Source organism: Eublepharis macularius, chromosome 7, assembly GCF_028583425.1.
Source record: "Eublepharis macularius isolate TG4126 chromosome 7, MPM_Emac_v1.0, whole genome shotgun sequence".
In the NCBI taxonomy this organism is placed as follows: Eukaryota; Metazoa; Chordata; class Lepidosauria; order Squamata; family Eublepharidae; genus Eublepharis; species Eublepharis macularius.
This window is the reverse complement of record NC_072796.1, coordinates 113,728,585-113,754,197: the sequence shown is the minus strand read 5'-3', so window position 1 is coordinate 113,754,197 and position 25,613 is coordinate 113,728,585. Positions and strand designations below refer to the sequence as shown.

The 25,613-nt window shown below is 41.8% G+C and overlaps 2 protein-coding genes across 3 annotated transcripts in view; one reads left to right on the top strand and one right to left on the bottom strand.

The window, feature by feature from the left end:
- The window catches only part of DCAF13 (DDB1 and CUL4 associated factor 13), a 30,294-nt gene extending 18,296 nt beyond the window's left edge, over positions 1–11,998 (bottom strand). Inside the window, exons 1-4 of one of the 2 annotated variants that reach the window (XM_054985003.1) lie at positions 11,766–11,998; positions 2,234–2,433; positions 1,356–1,463; positions 392–481 (exon numbers count right to left, since the gene is read on the bottom strand). In XM_054985003.1, coding sequence (XP_054840978.1) covers positions 392–481; positions 1,356–1,463; positions 2,234–2,433; positions 11,766–11,835 — 468 coding nt within the window. In that variant the 5' untranslated portion in view covers positions 11,836–11,998. The remainder of the gene's footprint in view (positions 1–391; positions 482–1,355; positions 1,464–2,233; positions 2,434–11,765) is intronic. The other variant, XM_054985004.1, reaches the window with a different exon arrangement.
- A 143-nt stretch (positions 11,999–12,141) lies between these two features.
- On the top strand, positions 12,142–25,449 carry SLC25A32 (solute carrier family 25 member 32). The gene is made up of 7 exons (XM_054985005.1): positions 12,142–12,399; positions 16,891–17,041; positions 17,873–17,958; positions 20,552–20,712; positions 22,211–22,324; positions 22,899–23,044; positions 24,935–25,449. The coding sequence occupies exons 1-7, from the start codon at positions 12,192–12,194 to the stop codon at positions 25,065–25,067; spliced, it is 999 nt and encodes a 332-aa protein (XP_054840980.1). The 5' UTR covers positions 12,142–12,191; the 3' UTR covers positions 25,068–25,449.
- The last annotated feature ends 164 nt before the right edge of the window (positions 25,450–25,613 follow it).

Genomic DNA, 25,613 nt, shown 5'->3' with positions numbered 1-25,613 from the left:
CCTGAACTCCTACTCCTGAGGAAAGGGGGATGCCCGTAGGAACTGTATTTCAGGGAGTAGTTTGGAATGTCATGAGAACAGGAAGCTGAGAAAGTTGTGCTCCTCTCATGGAACAACTTGAGCATGTGGAAATGCTGTGCTGGATCAAACTCACTAAAAGCACAAATATTTACAGCAGCATTCCATGGTTTTGTGCACCAGAAAAAAAAATTGCAAAAGATGTGTGACGGGACTATATCACAGCAGCGTCAACAAATTATGCCAATATAAACTGGTGAGTTTGCAGCTGTACAATAATGCTGTTTCCAAATCACATATACAAATAAAATAAATACTCATATCTAATTAATAAACATAGAAAGAAATTAAAAGCAAGATAATAAACTAATACCTTTCCAAGTATCGTATGTATTGGTTCTTCTTGTTCACCATATGCTGGCCCCTCCATCTTCCAATGCTTCACAGTTTTATCATCGCCAACCTAATGATTTTGAAGAGGGAGAGGGGAGAAGATGAAAAATTTCTACAGTATAGCCAAATCTTATGCATGTTTACTGGGAAGAAAGACCCCCCACACACTACATTTAATAAAACATACTATCAAATACACTTCCATAAGACTGCATCATTAGACTGTGTTAGGTAGGTAGCTATGTTAGTCTGTTGTAGCAGAACAAAAGGGGAGTCCAGTAGCACATTAATTAGCAATCAAATTTTTTGTGTGTCAAAACTCACTTTGTCCGTATCAGATGAAGTGAGCACAGGAAAGCTATAACATGCTGGAAGCATTAGTATTTCTGCAAACAGTATAGTGAATTAAAACCAAAGATCTAAGTCATTAACTATGCATCAATATCACAAATGTTACTAGACCCTACGCACACTTACTTAGCAGTAATAAAGCACTGAGTATCTGTACTGAATAACTGGGAATACTTAATGATCAGAAGAAATATTTTACTTTCCACTGTAGTCAGCCATCAACAGTGTTTTTTTATACTTAAAATGCATGCATTCAAATCCCACGTTGGAATCTTAAAAAAAAAAAAGAGTGAACTTCCTTCTCCAAGTGGCTGGTACATGTAATGACAGCAGAAGAAAACTGCAGGCCTGTCTTACTCCTCAGCTCACACCAGGCTTCCAGAAAGGAGTACTGATATGCAAGAACAAAATTTCAAGATTTTTGCAAAACAAAAAATACGTTGGAGTGAAGAATTTTTATAATGATAAAATTAACTGTATGATTCTATTATTTAGGAAACAAAATCCAGAATGAGAAAACATAAAAGAAAAAGAATACTGGAAGATAATTAAGGCATGCATTCAATTACCTTAATGCTCCCTGGTATACTTACTGTGAAAAAAGAAGTACCACAAAAACGGGTACACATTCCTCGCACAAAGCCCTCATGCGCTTGTAATGTACGGATGCATTCGCGCTTCATCAAGTTCCAAAGTCGAACCTGTTAAAACAGTAATATTTTCCCAACTAGTATCAGTTCAGTGATAATACTGCTTTTGTAACAAAATGATAACCTTCAATTAAGGCTAAAGGACTTTTCCCCATCTACACTGTCTGATCTGGGACTCGACCCACAAGAAGACTCAAAAGCTTTCACAATGTTTTGTATCAATTTGTTTGGTCCTAATTAAAGGTATTACATGGATTTTATTTATGGTTTTGGATTCTGCATGGATCAATATGACTATAAAATGTTTTCTTCCTAAGGGAACCAGCCTTAAGTGAATTTTGATTAGCTGGGACCCAAGGGAGGGCACAACATACACTACATAAATACCATGAAAAAGACATCCATTTGAAATCTACATAAAGGTAACATTACTTCAACATTTCTGGCCAGCAAATCTTAGCTCCAGTATGGTAAGAATTCTGTTGTGGGAAGCTGGATGAGACCAGTTAAGTAACCTGACAAACCAGACAAGTAAGATTGCATATTTGCATTTAGTAGCATTAATTCAAATGACAAAGTTTTTTCTGGACATTTAATGTTTTTAAAGAGTAAGTAAGACAGTTTGTTCTCTTTTACATATCACTTTGTCTAGAACACAGGACAAAGAATTTTAGTTTAACAAGCTGGCATTCGATTACAGGAACACATTTGACTAAAACCCAAGGATTTTTGCTTCCTCAACTGAAATAAAGCAGTACCTGTGGTACAAGTAAGACTGGCTCCTTTCCACAGATTTAAGATGGTCTGAAAATTACTCTTACCTCTCCATCACATGCACCAGACAAAACTGTAGACAAGCTCTGGGGATGCTTAGCCATGCAGTTAACACCATCTCTGTGTCCATCTAATGATGCAATAAAAGGCTTTGCAAACACACGATCTAATTTTGTGGCATTTAGAGCCCGTACATATTCCCGTGGAGCTTCAAATGGATGTAATGCAGGATCATAATTCCGTGGAACTATAAAACAACATGAACAAGTTTAAAGAAGAAACTAATTGCCACAAACCCACATCCAACTCAGGCTTAGGCTGACCCCCTACCCTGAGGTAAAACTTCTCCTCTTTAAGCCTATGAAGCTGTATACTGGGCTGGGAAGCCTCTGGTAGCATGGTTGATGTTAAGCTTCAACTTTCCTTCTTGTCCCACCCTTAAGGATTATTAAAAATGGTTACCCAGCCAAGTCTTAGTAGGGAACAGATCAGGTGTTTGCACTTCCCTTTAGCAAAAATTGGCACACAAGGCACGGGGAGGTTCAAAAGTTAACAGAAGGTTTATTTACAGAAGGTTAAAATCAAAAGGCAGGTAGGCAGATATTTGAACTTAAGTACCAGGAAGGATTTTATACGGAAACTTCACTGGTGTGAGGCACAAAACACTTGGTTTAACACTAGGTTGCTGGCTTCTTTCAAAGGTTGACAGTGCTTAACAAATGCTCTACTTTCAAAGCACAGACACAGCACGACTTTCACTCCTCTCCAGACTTAAGGGTGCTCCACTGAGACAAACCCTTACTAGATACTGGGCAGGCGTTATAGTTATGAGCTATAACCCTGTTCCTGGCACTGAAGGGGAGACTCCTCTCTACCCACTTCCTTGGCCCTCTATAATTCCCAGATCTCTCAAGTCTAAGCAGGAGTTAGTGCTGGTTTTTCCCACTTTAGTCCGAGGACTAACAGTGCTTCACAAACATTTCTTCCTCACGCAGAGGATTCTCTAGCTGACCCTCTCTGGTCAAAAGCCAGGCTCCAACTCCCTTTCACTCTCTTGTTTACTCTCCAACTCCAACTGACAGCTTCCCCAACATTCCATCCCCCAACTGCCATTTCAGGCTAGCCACATGGCGAGGGCGGGGGGAGGGGAGGAAACATGTCAATCATAGTTTCACTTCTGGAAATCTCAGCATCTGAAGTTGAGTCCGTCACACCAATGCTTTAAACATTCTTTTTGTTTCTTATACTTAGCAATTGAGGTACCACTATCCAGGAGAACAAACACATTATTGTATTGTCGAAGGCTTTCACGGCCGGAGAACGATGGTTGTTGGGGGTTTTCCGGGCTGTCTTGCCGTGGTCTTGGCATTGTAGTTCCTGACGTTTCGCCAGCAGCTGTGGCTGGCATCTTCAGAGGTGTAGCACCAAAAGACAGAGATCTCTCAGTGTCACAGTGTGGAAAAGATGTAGGTCATTTGTATCTACTCAGGAGGGGTGGGGTTGAGCTGAGTCATTCTGTAAGAGTTTCCCAGGGTGTGGAATGCTAATGGCGGGAGGCTTCACTGTATCCTGAGGCGGTTCTTTTGCATATGGATTGGTGCTTGATGTGCTAATCTTCTCTGCAGGGCTATTGTCGGGTGTGGAGTGTTTTGTTGGCCTGGTGTTTTTCAGAACTGGAGCCCATGCTCTGTTCATTCTTAAGGTTTCTTCTTTCCTGTTGAAGTTTTGCTTATGCTTGTGAATTTCAATGGCTTCCCTGTGCAGTCTGACAAAGTAGTTGGAAGTGTTGTCCAGTATTTTGGTGTCCTGGAATAAGATACTGTGCCCTGTTTGAGTTAGGCTATGTTCAGCCACTGCTGATTTTTCAGGCTGTCCAAGTCTGCAGTGTCTTTCATGTTCTTTTATTCTTGTCTGGATGCTACGCTTTGTGGTCCCGATGTAAACTTGTCCACAGCTGCAGGGTATACGGTATACTCCTGCAGAGGTGAGGGGATCTCTGCTGTCTTTTGCTGATCGTAGCATCTGTTGTATTTTTCGGGTGGGTCTGAATACTGCTTGAAGGTTATGCTTTTTCATAAGCTTTCCCATCTGATCAGTAATTCCTTTGATATATGGCAAAAACACTTTTCCTGTGGGAGACTGTTTTTCTTTGGTTGTTTGATTCATCCTGGGTTTGATTGCTCTTCGGATTTCATTTCTGGAGTAGCCATTTGCCTGAAGTGCGTGGTTTAGATGATTAATTTCCTCATTGAGAAAGCGCGGCTCACATATCCGTCTTGCACGATCCACTAATGTTTTCATTATGCCTCTTTTCTGTCGGGGGTGGTGATTGGAGTTTTTGTGTAAGTACCGATCAGTGTGAGTTGGTTTCCTGTAGACCTTGTGACCTAACTGAAAGTTTGCTTTGCGGATGACCAAGGTATCCAGGAATGAGAGTTTTCCCTCACTTTCTTTCTCCATTGTGAATTGTATGTTCAGGTGGATGTTGTTGAGATGATTCAAAAACTCCCTCAATTCTTCCTCCCCATGGCTCCAAATGATGAATGTATCATCCACAAACCGGAACCATACACTGGGTTTGTGGGGTGCTGATTCTAGAGCTGTTTTTTCAAAATGTTCCATGTAGAAGTTTGCTATAACTGGGCTGAGTGGGCTCCCCATGGCCACCCCATCCATCTGTTCATAGAATTCGTTGTCCCATTGGAAGTAACTGGTTGTCAGACAATGATGGAATAAGGCTGTTACATCCTCTGGGAAAATCTGATTAATCAGTGCAATAGTGTCTTTTACTGGAACCTTGGTAAACAGGGATACAACATCAAAACTGACAAGTATGTCTTGTGGATTGAGTTTCAGAGAACTGATTTTGTTGATGAAATCTGCTGAATCTTTGATGTAAGACGAGGTTTTCCCGATGTGGTCCTGCAGGAGATCTGCCAGATGTCTAGCTAATTCATATGTCGGTGAACCAATGGCACTCACAATGGGTCGGAGTGGGACTGAATCTTTATGTATTTTGGGGAGTCCATATAGTCTAGGTGGCTGTGCTTCTGTCTTGCATAGTTTGCTGTGCGTGTCGGGATGTAGTGAGGAATTCTTGATCAGCGCATTTGTTAGCCTGGTGATTTTGCAAGTGGGATCTCGTTTTAGTTTTTTGTAGGTGGAGGGGTCCAGGAGTTCCTTAATCTTCTTTTTGTATTCCTCCGTTTTCATGATCACTGTAGCATTGCCTTTATCAGCTGGTAGAATGATGATGTCTGGATCTGCATTGAGGGTCTTGATGGCATTTCTCTCCTTACGTGTTACATTGCTGGTGGGAAGCTTTGCCTTTCGTAGAATCCTGGCTGTCTCTCCTCTTATTTCCTCAGCTTCCTCTTCAGGTAGATGACGGATGGCAGCTTCTACATTTGCAATGATGTCTTCCACAGGAATTCTGGTGGGGGTGACTGCAAAGTTTCCTCCCTTTGCCAAGATGGAGGTTTCTTCTGGTGAGAGTTGACGGTCTGTCAGATTGATGACAATGCGTGCATTGTCGAGCATTGGGCTTGTCTGTCTTTTTTCCTGTAGTTTGTTAAACTTCTGCTTCTGTCTGGATGTGTGGTTGGTAAACACTTGTTCCATCTTCCTGTAGGTGAGATTATCGACCTTGTCCCAATCCTGACTTCTCATTTTATGGCTGGTGTTGATATGCAAGCAAAATAGCTCCTTGTCTGTGGCAGCAAGTTCTCTGCGGGTAGTGTGGATTCTCTCACGTAAGAGGGCCTGTTCTAGACGGTCATAAATGCGGTTCGCCTGTGTGGTTTTGAAGATTCTTTTAGTTGTGAGAAAGGATGGAATGGTTCTTGTGTCCCTGCAGCGTAGAAGAAAGGTCAAAGAACAGAGTAGATGTGCTTTCTTGTTCCGAAGTATTTCCAATCTTCGGAACAACAGATGCTACGATCAGCAAAAGACAGCAGAGATCCCCTCACCTCTGCAGGAGTATACCGTATACCCTGCAGCTGTGGACAAGTTTACATCGGGACCACAAAGCGTAGCATCCAGACAAGAATAAAAGAACATGAAAGACACTGCAGACTTGGACAGCCTGAAAAATCAGCAGTGGCTGAACATAGCCTAACTCAAACAGGGCACAGTATCTTATTCCAGGACACCAAAATACTGGACAACACTTCCAACTACTTTGTCAGACTGCACAGGGAAGCCATTGAAATTCACAAGCATAAGCAAAACTTCAACAGGAAAGAAGAAACCTTAAGAATGAACAGAGCATGGGCTCCAGTTCTGAAAAACACCAGGCCAACAAAACACTCCACACCCGACAATAGCCCTGCAGAGAAGATTAGCACATCAAGCACCAATCCATATGCAAAAGAACCGCCTCAGGATACAGTGAAGCCTCCCGCCATTAGCATTCCACACCCTGGGAAACTCTTACAGAATGACTCAGCTCAACCCCACCCCTCCTGAGTAGATACAAATGACCTACATCTTTTCCACACTGTGACACTGAGAGATCTCTGTCTTTTGGTGCTACACCTCTGAAGATGCCAGCCACAGCTGCTGGCGAAACGTCAGGAACTACAATGCCAAGACCACGGCAAGACAGCCCGGAAAACCCCCAACAACCATCGTTCTCCGGCCGTGAAAGCCTTCGACAATACATCGAACACCTCTACGGGGAGGAAACATTCCAACAGACCCGAAGATTGGAAATACTTCGGAACAAGAAAGCACATCTACTCTGTTCTTTGACCTTTCTTCTACGCTGCAGGGACACAAGAACCATTCCATCCTTTCTCACAACTAAAAGAATCTTCAAAACCACACAGGCGAACCGCATTTATGACCGTCTAGAACAGGCCCTCTTACGTGAGAGAATCCACACTACCCGCAGAGAACTTGCTGCCACAGACAAGGAGCTATTTTGCTTGCATATCAACACCAGCCATAAAATGAGAAGTCAGGATTGGGACAAGGTCGATAATCTCACCTACAGGAAGATGGAACAAGTGTTTACCAACCACACATCCAGACAGAAGCAGAAGTTTAACAAACTACAGGAAAAAAGACAGACAAGCCCAATGCTCGACAATGCACGCATTGTCATCAATCTGACAGACCGTCAACTCTCACCAGAAGAAACCTCCATCTTGGCAAAGGGAGGAAACTTTGCAGTCACCCCCACCAGAATTCCTGTGGAAGACATCATTGCAAATGTAGAAGCTGCCATCCGTCATCTACCTGAAGAGGAAGCTGAGGAAATAAGAGGAGAGACAGCCAGGATTCTACGAAAGGCAAAGCTTCCCACCAGCAATGTAACACGTAAGGAGAGAAATGCCATCAAGACCCTCAATGCAGATCCAGACATCATCATTCTACCAGCTGATAAAGGCAATGCTACAGTGATCATGAAAACGGAGGAATACAAAAAGAAGATTAAGGAACTCCTGGACCCCTCCACCTACAAAAAACTAAAACGAGATCCCACTTGCAAAATCACCAGGCTAACAAATGCGCTGATCAAGAATTCCTCACTACATCCCGACACGCACAGCAAACTATGCAAGACAGAAGCACAGCCACCTAGACTATATGGACTCCCCAAAATACATAAAGATTCAGTCCCACTCCGACCCATTGTGAGTGCCATTGGTTCACCGACATATGAATTAGCTAGACATCTGGCAGATCTCCTGCAGGACCACATCGGGAAAACCTCGTCTTACATCAAAGATTCAGCAGATTTCATCAACAAAATCAGTTCTCTGAAACTCAATCCACAAGACATACTTGTCAGTTTTGATGTTGTATCCCTGTTTACCAAGGTTCCAGTAAAAGACACTATTGCACTGATTAATCAGATTTTCCCAGAGGATGTAACAGCCTTATTCCATCATTGTCTGACAACCAGTTACTTCCAATGGGACAACGAATTCTATGAACAGATGGATGGGGTGGCCATGGGGAGCCCACTCAGCCCAGTTATAGCAAACTTCTACATGGAACATTTTGAAAAAACAGCTCTAGAATCAGCACCCCACAAACCCAGTGTATGGTTCCGGTTTGTGGATGATACATTCATCATTTGGAGCCATGGGGAGGAAGAATTGAGGGAGTTTTTGAATCATCTCAACAACATCCACCTGAACATACAATTCACAATGGAGAAAGAAAGTGAGGGAAAACTCTCATTCCTGGATACCTTGGTCATCCGCAAAGCAAACTTTCAGTTAGGTCACAAGGTCTACAGGAAACCAACTCACACTGATCGGTACTTACACAAAAACTCCAATCACCACCCCCGACAGAAAAGAGGCATAATGAAAACATTAGTGGATCGTGCAAGACGGATATGTGAGCCGCGCTTTCTCAATGAGGAAATTAATCATCTAAACCACGCACTTCAGGCAAATGGCTACTCCAGAAATGAAATCCGAAGAGCAATCAAACCCAGGATGAATCAAACAACCAAAGAAAAACAGTCTCCCACAGGAAAAGTGTTTTTGCCATATATCAAAGGAATTACTGATCAGATGGGAAAGCTTATGAAAAAGCATAACCTTCAAGCAGTATTCAGACCCACCCGAAAAATACAACAGATGCTACGATCAGCAAAAGACAGCAGAGATCCCCTCACCTCTGCAGGAGTATACCGTATACCCTGCAGCTGTGGACAAGTTTACATCGGGACCACAAAGCGTAGCATCCAGACAAGAATAAAAGAACATGAAAGACACTGCAGACTTGGACAGCCTGAAAAATCAGCAGTGGCTGAACATAGCCTAACTCAAACAGGGCACAGTATCTTATTCCAGGACACCAAAATACTGGACAACACTTCCAACTACTTTGTCAGACTGCACAGGGAAGCCATTGAAATTCACAAGCATAAGCAAAACTTCAACAGGAAAGAAGAAACCTTAAGAATGAACAGAGCATGGGCTCCAGTTCTGAAAAACACCAGGCCAACAAAACACTCCACACCCGACAATAGCCCTGCAGAGAAGATTAGCACATCAAGCACCAATCCATATGCAAAAGAACCGCCTCAGGATACAGTGAAGCCTCCCGCCATTAGCATTCCACACCCTGGGAAACTCTTACAGAATGACTCAGCTCAACCCCACCCCTCCTGAGTAGATACAAATGACCTACATCTTTTCCACACTGTGACACTGAGAGATCTCTGTCTTTTGGTGCTACACCTCTGAAGATGCCAGCCACAGCTGCTGGCGAAACGTCAGGAACTACAATGCCAAGACCACGGCAAGACAGCCCGGAAAACCCCCAACAACCATCAAACACATTATTCTTGCCTAGAGTCAGTTTTTTTAGTTTTGAGTTGGATCATTTAAAATATCATTACCATATTTTGTTTACACAAGTTAAGTAAAATGTACTCACAGCCATTACCAAAGAAGCCTTTCAAATGGAATTCCGTAGATTCATGGAGCATAGTTACTAGCCATGGGGATTCACAGAAACCTCCATATTCAGAGGCAGTAAACCTCTGAATACCAGAGTTAGGAGGCACCAGGGGTAGAAAAAGAGCTGGAGGAACTCATTAGCATAACTCATTAGCATATGCCACACCAATTGACAGCACCTGATATGTGTCATTAGCAATAACTAGTTTGCATATGCAAATCATTAGCATAACTAGTTTGCACACACCCCTATCCTGGCTGTTTTGGACCCAATCCTGGCCATTCAGGGCCAAAATTGGGCCCGAAATAGCAAAAAGGGGCTGAAAATGGCCGAAAGGGGGCTCAAAATGGTCAGGATCAGGCTGCTGCTGAGTGAGAGAGTGATCCACCACTCGTCAGAGGCCTGATCTGGGCTGTTTCGGCCCCAATCCAGGCTGAAACAGGCCCAAAATGGCCAAGAGTCAGGCGGGTGGGACGTATCATCTCTTTGGGGAACTGCCGGAACTGCATTCCTGCGTTCCCCGCCAAAATGAGGCCTGGGAGGCACCATCTGGAGACTGTTCTACCCCATTCATTGGTCTTCTGGGATAACTGATTGGCCACAGGATACCAGACTAGATGGACCATGGGTCTGACCCAATAAAATTCTTCTTATGTCATGCTCAAGTAGGAGATGTCCCTCCCTTCCTTTTTAACTGACAATTAATTGCTCAGAGGTGACTCACTCAGATCTGCTTCACATGCAGCAGGTCTCAGGTTCAGTTCCCTAGGAATCTCCAGTTAAAAGGATCTGGTAGCTGGTAGGTGATGTAAAATACCTCTACCTCAGACCATGGAGAGCCTCTTTTATTCAGAACAGGTTACATTGACCTCGAAGGATCCATGGTCCACCTCAATATAATATTGCTTCAAGAAACACACCAAGGATACTGGGTTCAATTCAACATATTGGTTACACCTAAAACTCTTCATGGTCTAGTATACCAATGGGACCACCTCTCTCCCTATCTTCCCCTACAGCAGCTTCACTCATTTGAACAGGGTCTCCTTCAGGTGCCATCCTGCACATGGGCAAAACCAACAGCTGCCCATACGTATGTATTCTTTGTGGTGGCCCCCACCCTATGGAACAACCTATCTGAAGCAGTCAGGAAAGCTACCATGCTCCTGGCTTTTCACAGGCAATGCAAAGCTGAATTATTTAAGAGAGCTTTCTACTCAGATAGAAGAGCTGTACTATAAGAAAGTATGCTTCTCTAAGGAGATAGGAACTATACACTTCACTACTATATACGCTCTGATATCTTATATACTATGTTTGTTTAAGTTTGTGCTACTATGTACTATCGGTTGCTTTAAGTATGACCCTACTGGGCAGTTCTATATTGTTTAATATGTCAGTCTTAGAATTGCTTGTACTCTGTTTCAGTATTTCTTCTACTCTGTATTGGATTTTGGTGACATTGTGTATTTGTAAATTCACATTTATATAACTTATTGCATTGTTTATTGAAATGTCCTTGATATTGACTATACTAATCTCACACAATGCCAGTTCAGTGTAGTGGTTAAGAGCATGGGACTCTAATCTGGAGAATCAGGTTTGATTCCCCACTCCTCCACTTATAGCCAGCTGGGTGACCTTGGGTCAGTCACAGCTTCTAGGAGCTCTCTCATCCCCACCAACCTCACAGGGTGTTTTGTTGTGGGGATAGTAACATACTTTGTAAACTGCTCTGAGTAGGCATTAAGTTGTCCTGAAAGGCGGTATACAAATTGAATGCTATTATTATTATAATCCAACTTGAGTCTCAGTGAGACCCCAGTTGCATTGCTTTCATTACCAGCACAAGGACTAGCCAACTTGCAATTAGAAACAGCTTTTCTACAGCTTTAACCTGGGACACACTGAATGGGGTCACCATAACAACAACTATGCTTATATACCGCTCTTCTAGACAAATTAACGCCCCAGTCAGAGCGGTAAACAAAGTCAGTGTAATTATTATCCCCACAATACACCTGGGGCTGAGAGGAGTGGCTTACTCGAGGCCACCTACTGAGCTCATGGCAGAAGAGGGATTCAAACCAGCAGAGCGCTGATTTGCAGTCCAACCACTTAATCCCTTAGCGATACGCAGCGGGCGCTCACCCCGTTGAAGGTCCTGCTTAGTCTCGCGGACGTAGTCATCCGGATTCCGGCTCAACACTTTCACCTTCATCCTCAACGAGGAAAAGCCCACGGAGGGTCACCTTATCGATGACGCCCCCGCCGAGTCGCACAGACCCAAGCAAGCCCCGAGATCAACTTCCGGGTGAAAAGAGCCGGTGCAGGCGAGGAACAGAGAGAGGAAACCGGCGTCTCTACACTCCCGCGAGAGAATTAACTTTCCTTTCCCAACCCCGCCCATTTGACCTCAATACTGTGTTATAATTGGTAGAACTGCCCATCAATTCCGGGTGGGTGCTGCCTCTGAGGGAAGGTCAAAGGACAACGTAGCTCGTTTCTTCCACGTGACTGGCTACGGTCTGCACTAAGGGGCAAAAAAGGCAATCTCCTTCGCGCTTTCTCTTTCCCATGACTATCACTGCCGCCGTCCCAGGCGTTCAGACGCCGGCATGTACAGCGGCGGGGGCCGCGCCTAAGCCCACCTCGGCGCCACCGCCTGCCGCGCGCTCGCTGTTCAGGCACGTGCACATCGAGAACCTGGCGGCCGGGCTGAGTGGCGGCGTCATCTCCACGCTGGTGCTGCATCCACTGGACTTGGTGAAGATCCGCTTCGCAGGTGAGGCGCTCCGCCCCCGCCCCCAGCATCAACGGCAGCGGAGGCGACGTCATCGCCGCCCCCAACTGCCATCCCCGCCTCCACAACGCCGCGTGAGAGTTCTATCCTGGTCTCCCCCCCCCCTCCCCGCCGCATTCCCAACCGGCACCAACTGCCAAACTCCGTCTCTTCGCTTGGGGATGCTTGGTCGGCAGTAGCCCGATCCTTTGCAGGGGGAAGCGCTCAAGCGAAGGCACTTCGGCCGCCTTTAACTCTACGTGCTAGGGTTGCCAGCCTCCAGGTTGGATCTGGAGATCTCCCGGAATTACAACTGATCTCCATACTACAAAGATCAGTTCCCCCGGAGACTCTATCGTATTATGCTCCGCTGAGGCTCCTCCCTTTCCCAAACCCCACCCTCCCCTGACTCCACCCCCCACCCCCTCAAATCTCCAGGAATTTCCCAACCCAGAGCTGGCAATCCTTAAACCACCAGCTTTCCCCCACTGACAGCGATCAGTCTGTTTTGGGCACCCTCCTGCTTTTCAAAAATTGAGTGCTGTGGAGTCCATCGTGTACGGATCCCTTCAAGTCCCTGTGGACTTCGCTGAAGTGTTGGCATTGTCAGCTACCCTATGATGGCAAGAGTTTCTGTGTGGCAAGGTGGATTGATTTAAATCAGTGTTTTAAATCACCAAATAAACAAACTTCCAGGTAGTGCTGAAATCCTAAATGGTCTGACCATAAAAATGTTGATTTAAAATTGCCTAATTACCTCATGCTATTATGCTACTTCAGTATTTAATATTATTTAAGAAAATAGTGTACAATATTTATTACTGTATCCCTTTTTAAGCAACAAGGCTTCTGACTTCAAAAAAGGTTTCTCATTTTTTGCAACATTTAGAGGGTTGAAATCTACATTTAAAGGACACTTCCTATATGTTCCTTTGTTTTATTGTACAGTCGTAAGCAGAGTTATGCTATTCTAAATATGTTGTCTTAGAATAGCATAACTCTGTTTAGGATTGGGCTGTTAGTTTGCCTTTTCCCATTTATAGCTGTGTTAATCCACCCCAAACAAAAAGTAAATAAACTTAACCAGAAGCAACTGTTCACTGGTCAGGTCACTGTTTTGTATGAGATGGGATGTAAATGTCCATGTTCTTTGAATGGTAGGTAAAGTTACAAATATTTATAATTGAAATGCTGAGCCAGTTGTAGAGATCAGGTCATCCTTAGGCAGAGTAAAGTTTCACTCATAAAGATCAGTGGATAACATTTGGGAGAGCTTGGCTAGTCCCTGACTTTCAGACTCATGTCATAATATAAATAAATGCTGACAGATAAAGTTGGTTCTTGTAGTTACTTTTCTGTGTAGAACAGCAGCCTTCCATAAGCTTATAAGAACATCAAAATCGCAGTTTTTAAGAGACAGTATTCATTTTAAACTGTTAATTTTTTTAAAAAAGTCATTACAGCCAAAACTTTAAAAAAATTATAAAAACAAATTGTAAACCTCTGTTTTTAATTTGAATTTTTTTATTTTTATCCGTCTTATTGCACAATGTGCAATAGAACATGCCAACTAAATGATTTCCCATAGTTAGAACTGGAAATTGCAACAAATACATTCTTGATCAAGATGTGCCATGTTAGTCTGTCTGTAGCAGTAGAAAAGAGCAAGAGTCCAGTAGAACCTATGAGACTAACAAGATTTGTGGTAGGGTATGAGCTTTCATGAGTCACAGCTATCTGTATCTGAAGAAGTGAGCTGTGACTCACAAAAGCTCATACCCTACCACAAATTTTGTTAGTCTCATAGGTGCTTCTGGATTCTTGTTCTTTTCTACAAATGCTTTATGATATCATTTTGATTTAGTACATAGTAGACAGCCAGCATATGCTCCACATGGCTCACCTGGGATTAGTTTATAGTTGGGGAATCAATGACCTTTTTTGATTATTTCAGAGCCACGGCCACTATAAAATAAAATAGAGACTAACAAGATTTATTCCATGATGAACTTTCGTGAGTCAGTGGTCTGACCCACAAAAGCTCATGCTGGAATAAATGTTGTTAGTCTTGAAAGTGCCATTAGACTTTGATTTTGATTGATGTGCTTTTTGGCAAGTATGGCTTTTCAAAGGTTGCTCACTGTGCATGAATCCCAGTTACATTTTGAAAGAGAAGCACCACCACAAAATGAAGATTGCTTCTACTAGAACTTTATGTTGTGAGATCCAAAATTAACCATACATAACATTATTAGACATTAATCCTTTTTCAAAGCATTACAAATAATGATTTTCTTTATAAGAAGGTTTCACCACAGGTAAATGACTCTGTGATGAAATTTTCCTGACAGTCACAATAAAATTAATATGAGTGTCTTGGCTGTTGTGTTATGTATGCATATATATGGATTATATGTTTGCAGCATAATAATAACAATATTCAATTTATATATTGCCTGTGATGATTTTAAATGTGTGTGTGGTACAGCTGACGAGTGGGAGTGAAAGAGGGATGAGTGAGTGAGATGATTGGTTGATGACTGAGAGTGTGGGCGGAGTGAACTGCAGTTTTTAGTTATTGAGCAGGGAGAGAACATTCAGTCTGGGCAAAGCAGGCAACCTGTGTGGAAGCCTGAGGGAATTCTCATTCTTGTTCATTTAGGCAACCTGTGGGGAAACCTGAACTGTGTGCATCTGTGAGAGAACATTCATCCTGCTTTCTGGTTTTAACAGGCAAACTGTGTGCGCTTGAGAGAAAGTCTATGTGTATTTGAGTGAGAGATTAATTTATCTGAAACAGGCAAACTGTGTGTGTGCCTGAGAAAGTTTATGAAGGTCTGTGTGACTGAGCCTATGTGAGGAAACTTTAAGAACTGAGAACTATCTTTGAAACCATCAAGCTTAAGTAATAGAGTGAAACCGATATGCTTCTTGTAAAAAGTTTGTTTTGTTTTGTTTTTATCCCGGGGTATCTGTCTTTCCTATATATCCCATTCCTATCCTCAAGGCCAAATAGTCCCACAAAGGAGCCTGATGCTTGGGCACATTATTAAAAGGGAAATTTAAATTACTATTATGGAATATAATTCCTGGCAGCAGCAATCTATCCAGAGGGTATAAGAAGAGGGTTAAAGGCAAAATCTAACTGAAAAATAAAGAGGGTTATAACACTGCCCTTCAGGACAACTTAACACCCATTCAGAGCGGTTTACAAAGTGTGTTATTATCCTCATGACAATCACAAGGTGGGTGGGGCTGAGATAGCTCGAGAAGCTGTGACTGACCCAAGGTCACCCAGCTGGCTTCGGGTGGAGGTGAGGAATCAAACCCAGTTCTCCAGATTAGAGTCCTGCTGCTCTTAACCACTACACCAAACATAGAGGAATAAAGCTGGTCATTCTAGTGACCAGTTATATTTAAGCAATCACAACAGGTGTTGAAAAAAATGCTATATCACGCTAATTTCAAACTATATTTGTAACAGTAACTTCACTAGTCACTTGTATATCTTCACTTTCTGTTCATTAATTTCTATCTAGGTCCCTAGTGTTTAACAGATTAAGGTACCCTATATTGACCACTGATCCATCTAGCTCAGTACTTTACTCTGATTTTAAGCAGTTCTCCAATGTCTTCCTTGAGATCCTTTTTCCCAGTGGAAAGGCTAGGAATTGGGCATGGGATCATCTGCATGCAACCCATGTGCTAACACTTAGCTATGCTCCTCTGAATAAATATAGTTTGTGAAACAGTCTTGGTTACAGTAGTTATTTCTCAACTGTGTTTGGGGACCCTGTAGTCTTTCACATGGGAGAGAACTTCCTCAATTACCAGTCACCCACTTGAGCCACAAATCATAACACTGTTGCTTTCTCCAGCTTTAAGGAACCATCTGTGCCTTTGTGACATCAGTCCCCATCCACCAATTGCATGGGCAGGCAGTAAAGCACTTGACACTAGAGAAAAGGGCAAAGACCATGCAGGTAGCACAAGCCAGAATATGACCAGTGACAAAGAAGAAATACGAGCACACAGAAGTGTGCCACAACTAGCACTTCTACAAACGTGGGCATTTTATTTTGATACAGTCAAAAAGAACCACAGATTATTCCAAGTATATGCTTAACAGCTCTTCTAATGTTCAAAGCACTTTACATATGTAATCTTCATGCAAGGCTTACAGCAATTCTATATTATACCAGTATTGGATATGTGGGGTTCGGGTAAAAGGCTGAGCAACCTAGTGATTTCATGTCAGAGGCCACATTTGCTTCAGGGAAATCATTGTTGTAGCCACTCCTATGAAAAAAGTTTGTCTTCTTATTTTTCATTCCTTTGGAACAAGTACAGAGTGAACTTTTTCTTAAAAGTGTCATGGACTTCACAGTTTTCACCTGGAAAAAGTCCACGTGCTTACTTGTGTTGTATTTATATATGTTGTTACTGATTTATTCTGGAATACACTTCAGATTTCTCTCCAATTGTTTTGTATAGTGAGTGATGGGTTGGAACTCAGACCAAAATACAATGGAATTCTCCACTGTTTGTCAACCATCTGGAAACATGAAGGATTGCGTGGTCTGTACCAAGGGGTAACGCCAAACATGTGGGGGGCAGGTGCCTCTTGGGGCCTCTACTTTTTCTTGTAAGTTGAACTGTTAAAATACTTCCCAGTGTTCTACTCAAACATGGAATTGTGTTGCATCTTTATCATTATACGTAAACAGAGGCATATGTTATTTTTAGTCTCCTTTAATCTCAAAGACTGCTAATGCATGAATAATACCCTGTTTAAAAGTGGCCCTAATCAGGTTTAAATGAGAGTTCCATCATGTGCATTTTTCTCTATAAATACCATAGCTAGGGTCTAAAGGACCACAGAACTAGTGACCTCAACCCCCATGCCACTTACCAAACCACCTGTGAAATTTGGGGAAATTTCAGAAGCAGTTTGTGATACGATACGGGCTTGCAGTTTGAATGAAAAAATCCTTCTAGACATGTAACAGCATTCGGGATGCATCTTAAATAATTCTTTGACATCCAACCTGTATATTTTCTATTCCTGTGGATGTCTGATGCACACATATACGTTTCTAGGTAATTGGTTTCTGCTGGCAGATCTAGATCTTCTCGGCATTCTCCTCGCAGCAGCTCCTTGCAGGACCCACACAGACACATGGGGGCGCTGTGTAAGGGAAAATTGTTTGCAATTTCCACCTCTTCCACTCACAGGCCTTCCTGGTTTCAACTGACAGAAGAAGGATGAGAAGCAGCTTTGGCTGGTCCCCCCTCCCTGCCTCACATGGTTTTTTGTCCATGTGGGACCTCTGGCATCTACCATAAGTTTTTCAGGGGTCAAAAACGAGTGCTGCAGAGAATGGCCCATTAGTATACAGCCCAATGTAGTTTATATATTTGTAAAGTAATCAATAACTTTTATCTCCTAACCTTATTTCAACATTTCACTCCTCAGCTATAATGCCATTAAAGCTTACAAGACAGAGGATAAGCTGGAAAGCCTTGGAGCAACTGAACACCTAGTCTCAGCTGCCGAAGCTGGTGAGGACTGTAAACAAGATTAATGTATGCTTCTGTCTGCCTTTTTGTTTTGGTCCATGTTTATGAATGTTTGTTGCTGCCTTCAGCTCACATGCTCATGTTTAATTAAAAAAAAAACTGATCACTGAAAAATGCTAGCCTTTCTGATAGCTAGAACTTTCACAGTACAATCCTAAACAGAATTACTCTTTCTGAACACATTGACTTCAGAGGCCTTAGAAGGATATAACTCTGCTTAGGACTGAGGGCTTATTAAAACACCTGAACTTGCAGTGGAATTGCTTCCCTTGAGCTATACCAAATTCTTATCCATTCTGTTTGGGTTCAATATAAAGATGCTCAAAGAGAAATTCTTAATCTTTATTCTGCCTTATTCTTTAGTACATGTTTGCAAACTGAATACAGATATTTATTTTTCCTGCAATTCTAAATACTCTTGGTATTTGCTCTTTGTCAAATAAAATTGTTGATCTAAACTATTTGGAACACCTGCTTGGCAGGATTGCAACACATCCTATTTCTAGGCCAGAAACCAAATAGCCATGCTAATAAGTCCAAGCAACTTGGACTTATGTTTCTATAACAACATATTGTCATGCCTCGTGGCATCTGAGGGGCCTCTCAGAAGCAGTTTGTGATTTCACATGGTCAGCAGCTGTGAACCAAAAAGTTTTTTAAAAAAAAATCCCACTGTGGATGCCCAAGCCCAAAGAATTGCTTAATGGTGCAATCCTAAACAGAGTTATACCATTCTGAGTCCATTGAAGTCTGCTTAGGTACTGTAAAATACCTCTTTGGATCTTGGCCTAAATATTTAGTCTTCAGCTTGGGACATTACCTCAGGCAGTTATGGAGTGATCATTATACAGTAGGCTATAAAACAAAAGAATCAGTATGCATACAGATCTTTCTGGTATATTAAATTATGTCAATTTTTCATTGTGTTTGTTTTATTCTTGAAGAGTGTCCTTGTACCTGCACACATTTTCAGAAACACAGTAAAATTGAGATTTTATCTTTTTACCATATGCTGTGGTACCATATGGCTCAGTTTGGAAACAAGGCATATGAGTGCCTGCTCCCACACTCTCATGCTGCTTCCTTCTCTGTTTTCTTTTTAGCACTAGTTCGCTGTGATGTCCAGATTAGCAAGTTGGTCTTTATCCACCAGACAGAAACTGAAACTGATTGGACAGCAGGGTTTCTAATCTTGGTTTGCCCATGGGGAAAGCTGCTCAGCTAGACACACATGGAAACAAGCAGAATTTCTGACTATTTCCACAACAAAGGAAAATTTAGTGGGACTGACTCTGATCCCATCACATTTACTAGGTGATGAGTATTCCTGGACAGAGAAACCAAAAGTGTCTTATTTGTTTTTATTTAAAACATTGCCACCTTTCCACCCAATTCAGGGTCCCCAAGGCATTCAGCATACCTCTACCCAAAGCGTTCCACCTTCTCTTACTTGGAAATATGCCCATGACCATTGAACTCTGTTCTTCGTATCATTGGCTAATCCTTGGCATACCTGTTAGCTCACATTATCCCTTCACCACTTTCCAAGCTTGGAGAAAAAATAAACTTTTGATCTGGAACTCAGGCTTCCGGCTCTATTACATAGGCCAGAAATGTTCTCTCTTTGGGTTCTGCCAGCTATATCCTGCCATCTACCCTGAGTGCCTTGCTGTTCCGTGTCGTGCTTTGCATGGCCTGTGGAAACCTTTGCTTGCCCAGGATTGCCACTGTCTTGTGAGAAGAACAGTCCAATATCTGGCACTTCATGATGTCATGTTCCAGCTTGAGTGGCAGGACCCGTTTTGCAATTATGGGCTTCTGCTTGGAACTTGCTATAAGCCCTTGTTTCATTATCTTACTGACTCTTCAGTAACTCTGTGGGTTTGCTTGGAATATTTGGCTCTCAGCATGGAAGTTCTGGCGTTGGGTACTTTTGCTGTATGCCTGGTATTATTGTACCTGCTTGAGTTAGTTAATTCTTCAGGCCAACCATTTGTATTATTCGCCTCAACAAACTTTATTTCTGATGTCACTGATCTCTCATGGTTTGTGGAGGAGCTGCATCCCTTTGTCATCAAATCTCTTTTGCCCTTTGTGTGCAACATTGGCCAGATGGGGTGCATTCTCTTAAAGCAGGTGTCGAACCTGAGCCAGTAGCTCCTTTAGCGTACGTGAGATATGATGGGTTTTCTGCCTTACATTCTGGCAACTGGTGTGAATCTGGGCTGAACTTTCACAGTCTCCCCCTCCCCTCAGGCCACACGATGTAACCTCCCTTGTGGAGGTTACATCAAGCTTGAAAGCTTGAAGTCAGAAATGTACAAGGATACCAGGAGAGGCTGTTGACAAGCCATAATTCTCACATTGCACCCATCCTCCTCCCTTGAGCTGTGTGTACTTTCTGTCAGCAGCTCTTGTTAAGTGTAAACAAATGGGTAACTAGGCCCTGGGTATTAACAAATAGCATAAAACATGGTTGGTTACTGTATATTTGCTTGTTTGTTTGCTGTAAACACTGCCTTCTATAGAATAATACTATAATTGATACAACTGTCAAATTTCCATCTGTTGTTAGGAGCCATGACCCTCTGTATTACAAACCCAATATGGGTAACGAAAACTCGGCTTGTATTGCAATATGAAGCTGGTGTTGATCCATCAAAGAGGCAGTACAAGGGGATGATAGATGCCCTTATTAAAATATACAAGTGTGAAGGTATACGTGGGTTATACAAGGTAAGAAATCATGGCCGGGGAGTCCTGGCATTCAGTATGATCAGTGGGATGACAATATGTACATGAAAGTGTTACTACGTGAGTTTCAGTATCATAGGCATATTAGTGGGCTTCATTGTTATTTGTTCCCTCTCTCCTGCATTTTTGTCTGCACTCTTGTCAAAGAGCCATACCCAAAACTTTGTGAGGTCAGATCTAAATGGATTTGAAAATGGAATTTAGAGTCAGCTTGACTGATTTCTGCTCATAGCTGTGTTTTTGCTTGCAAAGGCCATATATTTACTCCAAAATAATAGTAAAGTCACTATGCCTGTATATTGTCTGATCTTGGTCTGCTTCTGTTCTCTGTCACACCTAAATAAAATAGAAATGGAAACACAGGGTTGGATCCAGCCAGCTTTTTCAGTCAGCCTCACCTAATTCCCCTCCTTAGTATAGGCCCCGTCCAACATGGCTTTTGTTCATGCAAGTCCTTAGAGCCAACATAGCCTTTTTGGGTGTCAAAAGGAACCCCTCCTTCCTTTTTTGCTAGCATCTGGAAGTGCATTAAAATACTATACTGCTATATCCTCCAAAAGGAGTTCCCATTGAAATCAGTACCTAGGTATATACAAGATAAGGATATTTTTAAAACTTGTGCTACTCCATTAGTTGTCAGTAGGCCAGTCATCTGCAACTGGAAAACACCTTCATCTGGTTAGAAGCCAGGATCTAATGATTTAGTCTTAAGTAGGGTGAGGAACTCTGCAAGAAACTCCCAGTGTTTCCAGAGCGGACCTAATTGGAGCAGATACCCCCTTGACCCTTTTTGAATGTTGCTTTTCCGCTGATATGCCCGCTGATTGAGCCAGTACTTCTTTAACACCAAAGCTTGAAAAAACTACAAGAAATAAACAACAAAAAGGCATTCTTGTAAAGGTTTTTAAGCTTAAACTCTGTAGTCTCTTACAGTAGATTGAATAGAAAAAAGTTTTTTTTCAAGGTGTTCAAAACTGAGAAATTATCAAGGAACTTGTTTATCTTGATCTGTGAAGTCAGGCTCCTAGCGAGGGCAGAAGAATTAGACCCTCTCTTCTGGCCAAGAGGAGCCACTTCCAAATGTATAAGATTGCCTACTGACATAGGTTTTAAAAAATCTCTTTTCTGTTAAGTATATTAATGCTGGAAAATGCAGTTGTATTTTCATTGCAGCTGTAAAGACTGGTAACCATTGCTTAGCTGTCTTTCATTAAGCATGTGTCTGTTAAAACTATTGCATTTTGCCTGCCAAGGAAAGAAAGTATCTGGACAGTCATTGTAACATTATACAAATGAACAGCCTTTGTACTGCCTTTGTATTTATTTTCACAGTTTTATAATGTTATGCTTTGAAGCTAATGTTTCTGTGTAGCAATAAAATAACGGCAAAGATATCCTGTGATATGAATCAGTTTTGAGTGGTAGGTTGTCTGGCTTTAATATTTTGCACTTTAAACTCTGTAAAACACCTGTCTTTTAGGGATTTGTGCCTGGTCTCTTTGGAACAAGTCATGGAGCACTGCAATTCATGGCATATGAAGAACTGAAGTCAAAATATAATAAGCGTGGGAACAGACCATCAGACTCAAAACTGGTAAGGTACTGGAGTATCCTACGTATATAGATTATGGACTTTATAACTGAGAACAGGTATTTTACTTCATAAATTAATCCTAACTTTCAGAATATGATCATGAGAGCATATAAAGAGATCTGCTAGATCAAAACAAAGGTTTATCTAATCCAGTATTATGTTTCCCATGATCTTCCAGATACCCAGAAGCACTACAAAGCAAAGGCCAAAGCCCTTTGGTTGCCTCTTAGCAGCTAATAACGTTGCCTCTGAACACAGAGGTTCCAATTTAGCTATCATGGCTAATAGCTATTGATGGATCCACGTTCCATGAATTTGTCTAATTCCTTATAAAGCTGCCTAAGACAGTAGCTGCTTTTGAATTTAGGACAATAAATTCCATGACTTAATCTTGTGTTGTACCAAGAAGTACTTTCTTTTGTCTGTTCCTTATTTTAGTATCATTTATTATTAGCAGCTTTTTTATGTTTTAATGATAGAAACAACTATAAATATTCCTAAAATCTGAAACCTAAAAATGTGAATCTTGGTTGTTTTAGCACAGTTTGAAACTAATGTTGGCTTTCATTTTTAGAGCACTTTAGAGTATATCACTATGGCAGCATTGTCGAAAATTTTTGCAGTTTCAGCAACATACCCATATCAGGTTGTGAGGGCGCGTCTCCAGGATCAGCACAACAGATACTCTGGATTAGTCGATGTAATCCATAGAACCTGGAGGTAGGCATGGGAATCTAAATCTGTTGCAAAAGTACTTCCTTTACTAACAGTGCAGTGCTAAGCAGAGCTGTGCCCTTCTGTCCATTGAAATCAATGGACCTAGAAGGGTATAACACTGTTTAGGATTACAATGTAAGTTTAAGACAGGAATTGATTTTTATGTTTAACATTTTATTTTCAGCTAATGAAGCATAAATATAAACCTATCAGGTTTACAAGTAATGTAACAGTAAAATGAAATGTGAAAAATAGATGGGAAGAAGCTGGCTACATATTAATGTTTCCTTAAGAGGGGGGTTAGAGTATGCAGATAAGCAGCCTCTCAAAGAATTCCAGCACTGATACATTTTCAATTTAAATACAGTAAAACTTTGTTAACTGGCATTCATGGGGGAATGGGAGTTGCTAGTAACCAAATGTGCTAGTTAACAGACCTTTTCCCTAATGGCAAGAGGGCAGCAGCATTGAATGGCTGCTGGCTATGATCAGACCTTGCAGTCTCCTCCGATGCTGCCTGCTTAGCACCATTGCCTTCTGGCTGGCACCCTTCCTGGGTAGTTTGGCCAGGACACCCCCACTTCCCAGTCAACAAGTTATTCCAGCTGGCGTGCTCAACTAGACATCGTAGGCATGCTGGTTAATAACCCAAGCTGTTTGGTTAACCGGGTGTCAGTTAGCAAAATGCTTACAGTTAATACCTCCTTTAACACTCTGGTTGTGTTCCAGAAAACAGAGTACTAAGTGAAAGAGCTCTATGAGAGATACTGATAGCAGTGGTTCTAGTGGGGATGTGTTCACAATATCACGGTGTCCGAGTGACATGAGGTGGCAACTAGAGGGGATAGCAACTAGCAGCTATCTTCCTTCATTGGGCTTCTGTGCTCAATCAGCTTGGGAGGCCTGTCTTTGTCCCTGAGAGAGCTGTGCTCCCTTCTGTCAGCCCCACACCTCCTACTGAAACCATTCCTCACCCCTACAGGTCTTCTATAGTTTGCCGCTGTTGTTGGGAGGTGGCTGTCCTGCCCACAGCAATGCTGTTTCACTTTCAGCCTGGCTGTATTTACTTCCATCTGGGCTGATCTTGCTGCACAGCCAGCCCTCTTCCCCCATTTTATTTAAAAAATTCACCTCAGGACAAAGAGTACAATATGAAACAGCTCTTTATAGGATGTATTCCTATAATGCGCTTCCATTTATACTCTGGTGATGTTATTGCATGTAGTTGGGTAAAAATGTTATTCTGCCTTCAACTCTCCTCCTTCACTTCTCCTTTTATCCAGCTGCCTTCTGCTGAAGCAGGCAGTACTGTATTACCCCACAGCAGATGAAACGAGAATGGCATACAGACATGTAGGGGGATGGATAAGATGTGCAAACAGCTGCATCCTCTACCATGGCCTTGAGACTTTTTAAGTCCAGAACTCTGGACTGAGTTCTGGCAATCCTAATAAAAATATAGTCTACATATCCCCCCCTCCCCACACACCAATATGGTGAATACAGGGGGGAAATCACCTGGCATAGCAAGCCATGCAATTCATAGAATTCTGTAGATGTTGACAAGTGTTGTATAATAAGGCTATGTGTAAACACAGATGAGAATATTTAATGCCATTAAATGTGGTACTTTTTCCAGTAATTGAAACATTTCATCTAGTGTGTTTTTTAAAGTGCCTTAATGCAATTTACCCATTTATTTTTCTGCAACTATAAAAAGGTTTTCAGTTTTTAAAAAGATGAAATTCTTAATGGAGTTCTATCCCCAACTAAAGTTTCAAGATCGGTTTTTAGAATTTTTTTTTTAAAAAAAACTATGCAGAAAATTGTTGCATTGTTTTCCTGTCAAATACGTCTGGAAGTTACATGTAAATGTTTTCTGCTTCTCCATAGGAAAGAAGGAATTCATGGATTTTACAAAGGAATTGTACCTAATGTGATTAGAGTAACTCCTGCATGCTGTATTACATTTGTTGTATACGAAAAAGTATCTCGGTTGCTGCTTGGCTTTAAGAACGGTAACTGAATCTTGGAAATTGCATCAAGGACATGGTAATTAAATCACTGTCTGTTTTAAGACTTCCGTTTTTTGGTATTCACAGAAGAATTGCAGAATACAACACTTTTTGTTATGACAATTGAATCTGAAAGAATTTGCCTGGACTTTTCATTCTAACTTTGTATCTGAGTGTTTAGATGAAATGCGGCAACAACTCTGCATATTTTAATTTATTCTTTAGCAAATTGTTCTCTCTAGTCCTATTCTGAGAAATGCAATGCACTCTGAATTGTGAAATGGCAAAAAGGTCATGGTGTCAAAATACTGGAAGGCACAATATTTGAGATGCTACAGATATTTGGGCATCATCTGGTTATATCACTAATAAACCATGTATTTTTGTCTACAATGATGATTTCAGCTTTCCAAATCCTTTCACTCCCTCAGTTAAGCAAGGCTAATTGTGAAAGAAAATTTAAATGGCCATTATATAATGGTACTGGGAACATGCCCTCTCTGTTAGTCTTGAATGCTTTAATATAAAATCTCAACAACACTGGCAGTACCAAAAAT